Here is a 12,041-nt window from a genome sequence, read left to right as displayed (position 1 = left end):
AATTTTGCAGAAAGGTTTGATCCATGGTGAATATATTTTCTGTGAATCATTACACTAAAAAGCCTCTAGTTGCCCTGAAAACATGTGTATAAAATTGTGACATCTGATAGGACTGTATTGAACTGTATTTTGAGATTTATAAAGCCTTAGTAATGTCCAAGTGACCTCAACCTTTCTCCCTGGGCAAAAACGGATGGCAATCAGAAGTAACTAATTGCTGTATTTGAGTGATGTGTACTAGTCTAATATTGGACTATTACAACAACAATCTATACAAAATATATATTTTTTGGCAATTCACATATTAAGGAGATTTTTCTTTAAGATGTAAAAATCGTGGCTTTTCCATCTTACGTTGCAAGAATCACACTTTCTATGACTCACAAACTATGGATGCAATATTTTCTATTAGTATGAAAAATATCACTGTGGGGTGTCATATTGCCCTATTTTACAGTAGGTAAAGAATAAAAAAAGGATTTTAATAAGGTTCTGTTACTACAGATTATCACATATCAATCACTTCGCAGTCACACTGAACACAGGCCCATCACTATACATCATTACCACTCATATCACACTTTTAATATACCGTATATACTCATGTATAAGCTGAGTTTTTCAGCATATTTTTTTGTGCAGAAAAAGCCCTCTCGGGCTATACACAAGTCACATTACCAAAAGCCGGTGGGGGCAGGGGGGGGCGGCAGAGCAGCGGGTTCCAGGAGCCAGCGCACACATCATACTCACCTACCTGCATGCCCTTGGTGCTGGCACTGCATCTCGTTCCCGCCACCGGCGCCTGTCTACAGCTCTTACAGTGCTCAGCTGTCACATGGTACCACTCATTAAGGTGATGAATATTGATGTTTCTCCACTCCCATGGGCGTGTTGGGCATATTCATCACCTTAATGAGTGGTACCACGTGACCGCTGAGCACAGGAAGAGCTGCAGGCAGGCGCCGGCGGCCGGAATGAGATTGCCAGCAGTGCCAGCACTCAGGGTGCGCTGGTAGGTGAGTATGATGAAATTTTTTTTTAATAGGAAACATGCACACAGGGATAGGGAATAAGGAGGCATGCATACAGGAATGGAATGGGGGAGGCATACATACCAGGACAGGGAAGGGGGAGGCATGCATACAGGGAAGGAACAGGGGAGGCATGCATACAGGCGCAGGGATGGGGAGGCATTCATACCAGGACAGAGAAGAGGGACTTAAGCATACAATTTCAGGGACAGGGAAGGTATGCAGACAGGGATGGGGAGGCATTCATACCAGGACAGGGAAGGGGGAGGCATGCATACAAGGAAGGAACAGGGGAGGTATGCATACAGGCGCAGGGATGGGGAGGCATTCATACCAGGACAGAGAAGAGGGACTTATGCATACAATTTCAGGGACAGGGGAGGCATGCAGACAGGGATGGGGAGGCATTCATACCAGGACAGGTAAGGGGGAGGCATGCAAGCAGTACAGGGATGAGGGGACAATGCATACCCGGCTTATACTCAAGTCAATAAGCTTACCCAGTTTTCCATGGCAAAAGGAGGTGCTATTGTGCTTTCTGGCCTCCCCCGTATTCTATACTAACCGTGATAACCTTCCTGATAGGCTGAATTAAGTAGTGTGATAGCTGAACGACACTAACGGGAAGCCTGTGCAGCCACATCTGATGTTATCCCACTTTCTAAGCATTCAGTAGTGTGTTAAATGGTGGCTTTGCATGTTTGGATTTGAAGTTGTGAGCTTCTGCATATTTCAGGAAATTGGACTAGATGTCAATTCTCCGAAAATCAATCCATTCACATTTATTTCAGTGCCGTTTTTCAAAGCTAGTTGAATTTTAATTTCTGTGCACATTCTGTACAAACAATATGTGACCTTCAAATGTCAAAATATCTAACATTATCAAGAAACGCACCTCTTCCATCTTCATGAGAAAGCAATCAATGAAGTCGCGAGGGCAGTTTTCATCCAGGGAGGCTCGATGTGTCTCTGTCATCTCCTTAATAAATTGTTTCAAATTATTCATAATTTTAATGATCCTCCGATGAGGACCAGGAATGTAGGACAATATTCTTGGGAACATGATGAGGAGCTTATTAAGGGAAGAAGTGATAGAAAAACATGATTTTTCTATTATTTTGTTACGTCAGTGTCGTATTTAAATTCTATGTACTACTTCTTTAAAAGAAGTTGCTGATGATTCAGTGAATCTACATTTAAAAATTATACATGTCTCCATGATTTCAGACTTCAAATGGCCCATGGCCTCAATTCAACAAAACTTTCATGACAGAATTCTTGCATAAAAAGCTTTAAAAAAGACCCAATTTTTTGAACAAAGACCAGTTTTGCCCAGTTCTGACAAATGCAGCAAACCTCAAAGTGGGGTGTGACGGAGCAAGCCAACCCTGTCTCGTCCAATATATGTTGCATGGTAGCATTACTTATGCCACAAATCTTAGTATGGTCTCTATCTGGAAAAACCTTTGTTGCAAGGTGGACACAGAGGTGCATGCAACCTTCTGCCTCACTTGATGCATTAAGAGGTGTGCCTCTCTTAAGTAATTAAGTACCTTGGACTCCACTCGGTCTCATCATCAAGATCCGTGTAAAAAATGCCAGTCTTGTTGAATCTGGCACCATGATCCCTGTTAGTTGTCCCCTATTTTTTGTCAGCTACCGATATGGACGTCTGACAGAATGTAATATGACTGCAGAATAGGACAACATAGAGTTTGGTTGTAGTTGATAGCATACAATTATTTACCTGTCCTGAAGTGCTGTTGAACAGCTCTGTAACTTCATTAAAAAGTAAAATGAGGGTTAAGAATTTTTTGTCGTCGTAGTCAAATCTTTCGCCAAATACAACGGAGCAAATGACATTGGAAACAGCAAGTCGCATTATATGTACTGGATTAATTGGGGAGTCTGTAGGGAAATATAACCATGTGGTCAGTTATTACTATGCAATGCAATACATATAATAAGAAAATATGGTTAATAGCAAAAATTACACAGAAGGACTGCAAATATATAGTCTATTGTGTAATGTGAGCTCATGGTAAAGTTATCTCTACCCATCAGTGGATCAGACATTGAGCTAATACTGCAGTGTGTATTCGAACAGTCTCTTAATTGTAGACACAGAGAAAAAGAAGGCTCGATAATAGTATATTTCAACATATCGTAACTAATTTTTTGTTTTCCCGGTGAAACCTTTCATATTCCTGGGGGCCAGGGTTCTCAACTATCCAGAAGTTTCAAAAAAGTTTGACCCCTGGGTGATATAGTCCTGCTTTACAGACCTATGTGTGCACAGAATTGTTTGTCGACAATTGTGTTCACACAGCTCTATGAATCAGAACAATCTCACCTAGGGGTCAGACCTGTGAAGGCAAGGGGAAGAATCACTGACACACTTCCATGCTTTCAGGAATCTGCTCCCTGCGCTAGCTGTCAGACTTATGTGGGTTGAGCGCAGGGAGCATACGTTGTACACACTGGAGGTGGGCAGTTGGGGGGAACTCATATTATGTCAGGACCTGTGCATGCTTGGCCAGCAGAGCAGTCACTGGGAGGACAGAATGTAAAAATGCCAGAAAGTGCCTGCTTCAAAGACGAAACCTTGCTATTTTTTGATTGAAGTATAATTTTTAATAAATGTAACTTACGAAACTATTTATTTCCACCTTTTCTGCTGAATTTTTTATGGTGGCACCACCCTTTAAGTTGTCAAACTCTGAGGTGATGGTCCAGATTGAGACAAGCTGGTTCATAGCCAGTGTAGTATATGATTATTCACCCACCTTTATCCTTCATAAATTTCTCAGTGAGACATTTGGCCTCTTCTTGGATTCTTTCTTCAATGCTTCTTTTTCCCATTCCAAAATTTCTCAAAGTTGTTAAGGAAAATCGACGTAGGATTTTCCACCTTTCTCCATTGCTTGCAATGACCCCTGTAAGATCAATCATTTGGTTAAATAGTTTCTAAATCTAGATTGTGGAAGTTTGTATTCTAAGTCTTTATGTGCACAGTAGACCTCATTATAGTAGCTCCTTGAGTGAAATAGGTCAGTTTTCTTGGTTTCCATTCTCCATTCTACAAGCTACTGTTTCCAACTGATAACCATGCTATGACAAATGTTAAAGGCCCTACACACCTGTCAGGTCAACATCAGAAAGATGTACACTGTGAGCACAATTGTTCACCAATTTGTATTTTTCTTGATTTTTTTTTTTATTGAACAACTGCAGTGTTGTTGGTCAATCCATAAGATTAGAGTTGAGCGACCTTGACCTTTTTAGAGTCGAGCCGGGTTTCGCGAAACCCGACTATCTCAAAAGTCGGGTCGAGTGAAATCGGCCGATTATGACGTAAAGTCGGGATCGACCGAAACACGAAACCCAATGCAAGTCAATGGGGCAGCATAGTCGGCAGTGAGTGGGGGCCAGGAAAACACCTAGAGTGCCCATTTTAATGTCAAAACCATCCATTCTTCTTAATGAAGCTTGTGAAGCGTAATTTACCTTATAATAATTGGAAGGCATTTGAAATTGGGGGTGATTTGGCTAAAGTTGTGGTGGGTAGGGCTGGTTCAAGTAATTAGTGGGCCCATGAAATCTGGACCACGTCACGGCAGAGGAGCAGGGAGAGGTAAGTATTTCAACTTTGCAAGTGCTGTGAACCTGAGCAAGCAGGGGGGGCCCACTCGTTGGCATTGGCACTGGCACAGGGCCCCTCAAAGTACAGCGGGGGCGCCTCCCACCGGCAGCAACACTTTTGCATACTATGAGAGACCCTGTGCCAGTGACGTCGCCAACGAGTATTCCTCCCCCCACCTGATGAAGGACCCTGCACCTTCATCTGCACCTTCCTCTTTGTCCCCGTGTAAGGTGGTATGGTATGCGGGAAGGGTGACCTGACTTTCAGCAGGGTCACAATCTTGCAGTGTAGCGTGCACGGGGAATGTTGCATTATGGGTCAATGTACCAGCAGACTCATCTATCACTGGCTGGGCAATGGGCAGGATGAGGGGGAAACAGATATGGGCCCAAAGAATAAAGTGGGCTAAATGCAGTTCAAAATTGTTAACAGGACTAACCAGGGGGCATTGTTTTGTTCAGTGGAGGACAACTGGAATGAGAGGCTGACACAGAGAGTAGGCCCAAATCAGTAAGTAGTCGAAATGCAGTTCAAAATTGGCAACCGTAGTAAACAGGCGGCACAGCTTTGTTCATTGGAGGAGAACAGCAAGGAGTGGCAGACACCGATAGTAGGCCCCAACCCAACTAGTAGGCCAAATGCAGTCTAACATTAACAACTACTTAACGAGCGCCTGAAAACAGAATTTCAGGACAGGAAACCAGGAGAACAGCAAGGAGCGGCAGACACTGTTAGTAGGCCCCAAACCAACTAGTACGCCAAATGCAGTTGTTCCATTTAACCACAATTTAACGAGAGCCTGAAGATAGAAGCTCAGGAAAGGCAACCTGGAGAACACCTTGGAGTGGAACACACCATCTCTCTCCACCCCATACCCATTTTGTAGGCCTAATGCAGTGTAGTTTTCTACAACTACTAAACGAGAGTAGGAAGACCGAAGCAATGGCAAGGAAACCTGGGGAACACCTTGGAGTGTAACACACCATCTCTCTCCACCCGATACCCATTTTGTAGGCCTAATGCAGTGTAGTTTTCTACAACTACTAAACGAGAGTCTGAAGACCGAAGCAATGGCAAGGAAACCTGGGGAACACCTTGGAGTGTAACACACCATCTCTCTCCACCCCATACCCATTTTGTAGGCCTAATGCAGTGTAGTTTTCTACAACTACTAAACGAGAGTCTGAAGACCGAAGCAATGGCAAGGAAACCTGGGGAACACCTTGGAGTGTAACACACCATCTCTCTCCACCCCATACCCAATTTGTAGGCCTAATGCAGCCTACTTTCCGACAACTACTAAAAGAGAGCATGAAGATCGAAGCTCAGGAAAGGCAACCTGGGGAACACCTTGGAGTGTAACACACCATCTCTCTCCACCCCATACCCATTTTGTAGGCCTAATGCAGTGTAGTTTTCTACAACTACTAAACGAGAGTCGGAAGACCGAAGCAATGGCAAGGAAACCTGGGGAACACCTTGGAGTGTAACACACCATCTCTCTCCACCCGATACCCATTTTGTAGGCCTAATGCAGTGTAGTTTTCTACAACTTCTAAACGAGAGTCTGAAGACCGAAGCAATGGCAAGGAAACCTGGGGAACACCTTGGAGTGTAACACACCATCTCTCTCCACCCCATACCCAATTTGTAGGCCTAATGCAGCCTACTTTCCGACAACTACTAAACGAGAGCATGAAGATCGAAGCTCAGGAAAGGCAACCTGGGGAACACCTTGGAGTGTAACACACCATCTCTCTCCACCCCATACCCATTTTGTAGGCCTAATGCAGTGTAGTTTTCTACAACTACTAAACGAGAGTCGGAAGACCGAAGCAATGGCAAGGAAACCTGGAGAACACCTTGGAGTGTAACACACCATCTCTCTCCACCCCATACCCAATTTGTAGGCCTAATGCAGCCTACTTTCCGACAACTACTAAACGAGAGCATGAAGATCGAAGCTCAGGAAAGGCAACCTGGGGAACACCTTGGAGTGTAACACACCCTCTCTCTAAACCACGGAAGGGCTGATTCTTAGGAAGGAAGGCTGTCGGAAAGAAGCATGGCGCGTCCGAGGGTGATTATATTCTTATTAGGTATATACTCACCCTCGGACGCGCCCTGCTTCTTTATTTGTAATTAATGTTTATTTGCAATGTGGTTTTGACTTACTCTATTATTTTGGTAAATAATGATTTTTTTATTTTCATTGTTTTGCATCTTCTTGGCAATAATATAAAGAAGACGCGACAGGACAACACTCGGTGGATGCCATATCTGTGTTTTAAATAGAAAAAAACTTTCAGTTAACTACTTGCAGGAGAAAGTTATTGTCGCTGGTGGCCATTTTTAGTACTGTACCAGATTTTTGTTGTATGTGTTTGTTTTTAATGTTAAAATGTCTGCATTTGATATCTCTCCAGTATTTTCTTTTTTATAAGCAAAATACTTATTTTTATATTTTCTGATGTTGGTTCAAGGGGTACACGGGCAGCAGTAGAAAGGTCAGTGGAGGCCTAGTGGAAGGAGGGACCGCAGACAGGCTTCGAAGCCCTAAAATAATAAATTGGGCTGGCTGTAGGCATTTACAATTGGTTCCAGGGGAACACGGGCAGCAGTAGACAGGTCAGTGGAGGCCTAGTGGAAGGAGGGACCGCAGACAGGCTTCGAAGCCCTAAAATAATAAATTGGGCTGGCTGTAGGCAATTTACAATTGGTTCCAGGGGAACACGGGCAGCAGTGGCCTGGTCAGTGTAGTAGTAGTGGAAAGAACGGGCCGCAGACAGGCTTCGAAGGCCTAACATAACAAAAATTGTGATGTAGGCAATTTACAATTGGTTCCAGGGGAACACGGGCAGCAGTAGACAGGTCAGTGGAGGCCTAGTGGAAGGAGGGACCGCAGACAGGCTTCGAAGCCCTAAAATAATAAATTGGGCTGGCTGTAGGCAATTTACAATTGGTTCCAGGGGAACACGGGCAGCAGTGGCCTGGTCAGTGTAGTAGTAGTGGAAAGAACGGGCCGCAGACAGGCTTCGAAGGCCTAACATAACAAAAATTGTGATGTAGGCAATTTACAATTGGTTCCAGGGGAACACGGGCAGCAGTAGACAGGTCAGTGGAGGCCTAGTGGAAGGAGGGACCGCAGACAGGCTTCGAAGCCCTAAAATAATAAATTTGGCTGGCTGTAGGCAATTTAAAATTGGTTCCAGGGGAACACGGGCAGCAGTGGCCTTGTCAGTGTAGTAGTAGTGGAAAGAACGGGCCGCAGACAGGCTTCGAAGGCCTAACATAACAAAAATTGTGATGTAGGCAATTTACAATTGGTTCCAGGGGAACACGGGCAGCAGTAGACAGGTCAGTGGAGGCCTAGTGGAAGGAGGGACCGCAGACAGGCTTCGAAGCCCTAAAATAATAAATTGGGCTGACTGTAGGCAATTTAAAATTGGTTCCAGGGGAACACGGGCAGCAGTGGCCTGGTCAGTGTAGTAGTAGTGGAAAGAACGGGCCGCAGACAGGCTTCGAAGGCCTAACATAACAGAAATTGTGATGTAGGCAATTTACAATTGGTTCCAGGGGAACACGGGCAGCAGTAGACAGGTCAGTGGAGGCCTAGTGGAAGGAGGGACCGCAGACAGGCTTCGAAGCCCTAAAATAATAAATTGGGCTGGCTGAAGGCAATTTAAAATTGGTTTCAGGGGAACACGGGCAGCAGTAAGACAGGTCAGTGGAGGCCTAGTGGAATGAGGGACCGCAGACAGGCTTCGAAGCCCTAACATAATAAATTGGGCTGGCTGTAGGCAATTTAAAATTGGTTCCAGGGGAACACGGGCAGCAGTGGCCTGGTCAGTGTAGTAGTAGTGGAAAGAACGGGCCGCAGACAGGCTTCGAAGGCCTAACATAACAAAAATGTCAATACAATGGTATTGACAGTGCCAGGCAGTGAAGGATGTCAGTGCATAGACTAAACATTGGTGGAGCTGTGAGAGAAAATTTTGCAAGTGGTAGAGCACAGTTTGAGCTGGGGGGGGGACTGTCTTGTGGCCGGCGGTACAGGCCCAGGGCCCCTCATATTACAACGGTGTGTCTGACGTTGGGTGCGCACCACCACCGCCAGACACTTTATTGTTAGTGTTGAGCATTCCGATACCGCAAGTATCGGGTATCGGCCGATACTTGCTGTATCAGAATTCCGATACCGAGATCCGATATTTTTGTAATATCGGGTATCGGTATCGGATCAACAGGGATGTGTAAAATAAAGAATTAAAATAAAAAATATTGATATGCTCACCTCTCCGGCAGCCCCTGGACATCATGCGGCTAACTGGGTGGCTTCTCTGTTTGAAATGCGCGCCTTTAGGACCTTGGAATGACGTCCCGGGTTCTGATTGGTCGCGTGCCGCCCATGTGACCGGCACGCGACCAATCAGAAGCCGTGACGTCATTCTCATTCACAAAAACTCCTAATTCTAGGATTTGAGGACCTGCGAATGACGTCACGGCTTCTGATTGGTCGCGTGCCGGTCACATGGGCGGCACGCGACCAATCAGAACCCGGGACGTCATTCCCAGGTCCTAAAGGCGCGCATTTCAAACAGAGAAGCCACCCGGTTAGCCGCATGATGTCCAGGGGCCGCCGGAGAGGTGAGCATATCAATATTTTTTATTTTAATTCTTTATTTTACACATCCCTATGGATCCCAGGGCCTGAAGGAGAGTTTCCTCTCCTTCAGACCCTGGGAACCATGAGAATACCTTCCGATACTTGATGTCCCATTGACTTGTATTGGTATCGGATATCGTTATCGGCGATACCCGATATTTTTCGGGTATCGGCCGATACTATCCGATACCGATACTTTCAAGTATCGGACGGTATCGCTCAACACTATTTATTGTACTATGAGGGACCTAGTGGCAGTGCCGTCGACCAAAAGCGGGCACACCCACCTCTTCAGACAAACAGTACTCTCACGGGTGCTGGCGCCAAGTGGCGATACCACGGCCCCGTGTGGGGACTTTGGCCATTTAGGGAGGTGTTAACATGTCCGATGCTGGACAATCAGGTGCTGCAAATTACGAGATTGGAAATGTCGTTCACAATAGTCCACAGGCAAGACCTTTACATAGGAAAGCTAGGTGTCAGCCGGGCAAGGTGGGGCAAAAGATTTCGAAATCCAGTTGTGGTTCATTTTAATGAAGGTTAGATCATCTACATTTTGGGTAGCCAGACGAGTCCTTTTTTCTGTTAGTATTGAACCTGCAGCACTGAATACTCTTTCTGATAGGACACTAGCTGCCGGGCAAGCAAGCTCCTGCAATGCATATTCTGCCAATTCTGGCCAGGTGTCTAATTTTGATGCCCAGTAATCAAATGGGAATGACGGTTGAGGGAGAACGTCGATAAGGGATGAAAAATAGTTAGTAACCATACTGGACAAATGTTGTCTCCTGTCACTTTGAATAGATGCTGCAGTACCTGTCCTGTCTGCGGTCATAGCAAAATCACTCCACAACCTGGTCAGAAAACCCCTCTGGCCAACGCCACTTCTGATTTCTGCCCCTCTAACACCTCTGGTCTGCTGGCCCCTGCAGCTCGTGTGAGAACGATCACGGGCGCTGTGTGCAGGGAATGCCAGAAGCAAACGGTCAACAAGAGTGGATTGTTTGGTTGCTAATATTATTTCCAAGTTGTCATGTGGCATTATATTTTGCAATTTGCCTTTATAGCGAGGATCAAGGAGGCAGGCCAACCAGTAATCGTCATCGATCATCATTTTAGTAATGCGTGTGTCCCTTTTGAGGATACGTAAGGCATAATCCGCCATGTGGGCCAAAGTTCCAGTTCTCAAATCTGTGGTTGTGCTTGGTTGAGGGGCAGTTTCAGGCAAATCCACGTCACTTGTGTCCCTCCAAAAACCAGAACCCGGCCTTGCCGCGCCAACAATTTCCACTGGCCCCGGAAAAGCTTCCTCATTAAAAATATAATCATCCCCATCATCCTCCTCGTCCTCCTCCTCCTCTTCGCCCGCTACATCGTCCTGTACACTGCCCTGGCCAGACAATGGCTGACTGTCATCAAGGCTTTCCTCTTCCTCTGCTGCAGACGCCTGATCCTTTATGTGCGTCAAACTTTGCATCAGCAGATGCATTAGGGGGATGCTCATGCTTATTATGGCGTTGTCTGCACTAACCAGCCGTGTGCATTCCTCAAAACACTGAAGGACTAGACACATGTCTTGAATCTTCGACCACTGCACACCTGACAACTCCATGTCTGCCATCATACTGCCTGCCCGTGTATGTGTATCCTCCCACAAAAACATAACAGCCCGCCTCTGTTCACACAGTCTCTGAAGCATGTGCAGTGTTGAGTTCCACCTTGTTGCAACGTCTATGATTAGGCGATGCTGGGGAAGGTTCAAAGAACGCTGATAGGTCTGCATACGGCTGGAGTGTACGGGCGAACGGCGGATATGTGAGCAAAATCCACGCACTTTGAGGAGCAGGTCGGATAACCCCGGATAACTTTTCAGGAAGCACTGCACCACCAGGTTTAAGGTGTGAGCCAGGCAAGGAATGTGTTTCAGTTGGGAAAGGGAGATGGCAGCCATGAAATTCCTTCCGTTATCACTCACTACCTTGCCTGCCTCAAGATCTACAGTGCCCAACCACGACTGCGTTTCTTTCTGCAAGAACTCGGACAGAACTTCAGCGGTGTGTCTGTTGTCGCCCAAACACTTCATAGCCAATACAGCCTGCTGACGTTTGCCAGTAGCTGCCCCATAATGGGAGACCTGGTGTGCAACAGTGGCAGCTGCGGATGGAGTGGTTGTGCGACTGCGGTCTGTGGACGAGGTCTCGCTTCTGCAGGAGGACGAGGAGGAGGAGGAGGGGGTGCGAACGGCTACAGCCAACTGTTTCCTAGACCGTGGGCTAGGCAGAACTGTCCCAAACTTGCTGTCCCCTGTGGACCCTGCATCCACCACATTTACCCAGTGTGCCGTGATGGACACGTAACGTCCCTGGCCATGCCTACTGGTCCATGCATCTGTTGTCAGGTGCACCTTTGTGCTCACAGATTGCCTGAGTGCATGGACGATGCGCTCTTTAACATGCTGGTGGAGGGCTGGGATGGCTTTTCTGGAAAAAAAATGTCGACTGGGTAGCTCGTAGCGTGGTACAGCGTAGTCCATCAGGGCTTTGAAAGCTTCGCTTTCAACTAACCGGTAGGGCATCATCTCTAACGAGATTAGTCTAGCTATGTGGGCGTTCAAACCCTGTGTACGTGGATGCGAGGCTAAGTACTTCCTTTTTCTAACCATAGTCTCATGTAGGGTGAGCTGGACTGGAGAGCTGGAGAT

General features: G+C 46.2%; 1 protein-coding gene across 4 annotated transcripts in view; it reads right to left on the bottom strand.

Annotated features, from left to right (window-relative positions):
• Positions 1-12,041, bottom strand: part of LOC138661766 (cytochrome P450 2C23-like) — a 137,096-nt gene that overhangs the window by 56,203 nt on the left and 68,852 nt on the right. For 2 of the 4 annotated variants that reach the window (XM_069746664.1, XM_069746666.1), the window contains exons 3-5: positions 3,818-3,967; positions 2,779-2,939; positions 1,927-2,103 (exon numbers count right to left, since the gene is read on the bottom strand). In XM_069746664.1, coding sequence (XP_069602765.1) covers positions 1,927-2,103; positions 2,779-2,939; positions 3,818-3,967 — 488 coding nt within the window. The remainder of the gene's footprint in view (positions 1-1,926; positions 2,104-2,778; positions 2,940-3,817; positions 3,968-12,041) is intronic. The other 2 variants (XM_069746667.1, XM_069746668.1) reach the window with 1 other exon arrangement.

Source organism: Ranitomeya imitator, chromosome 2 (assembly GCF_032444005.1).
Source record: "Ranitomeya imitator isolate aRanImi1 chromosome 2, aRanImi1.pri, whole genome shotgun sequence".
Classification (NCBI taxonomy): Eukaryota; Metazoa; Chordata; class Amphibia; order Anura; family Dendrobatidae; genus Ranitomeya; species Ranitomeya imitator.
Note: the sequence above shows the minus strand (reverse complement) of the source record. Positions and strands in the feature narration are given on the sequence as shown.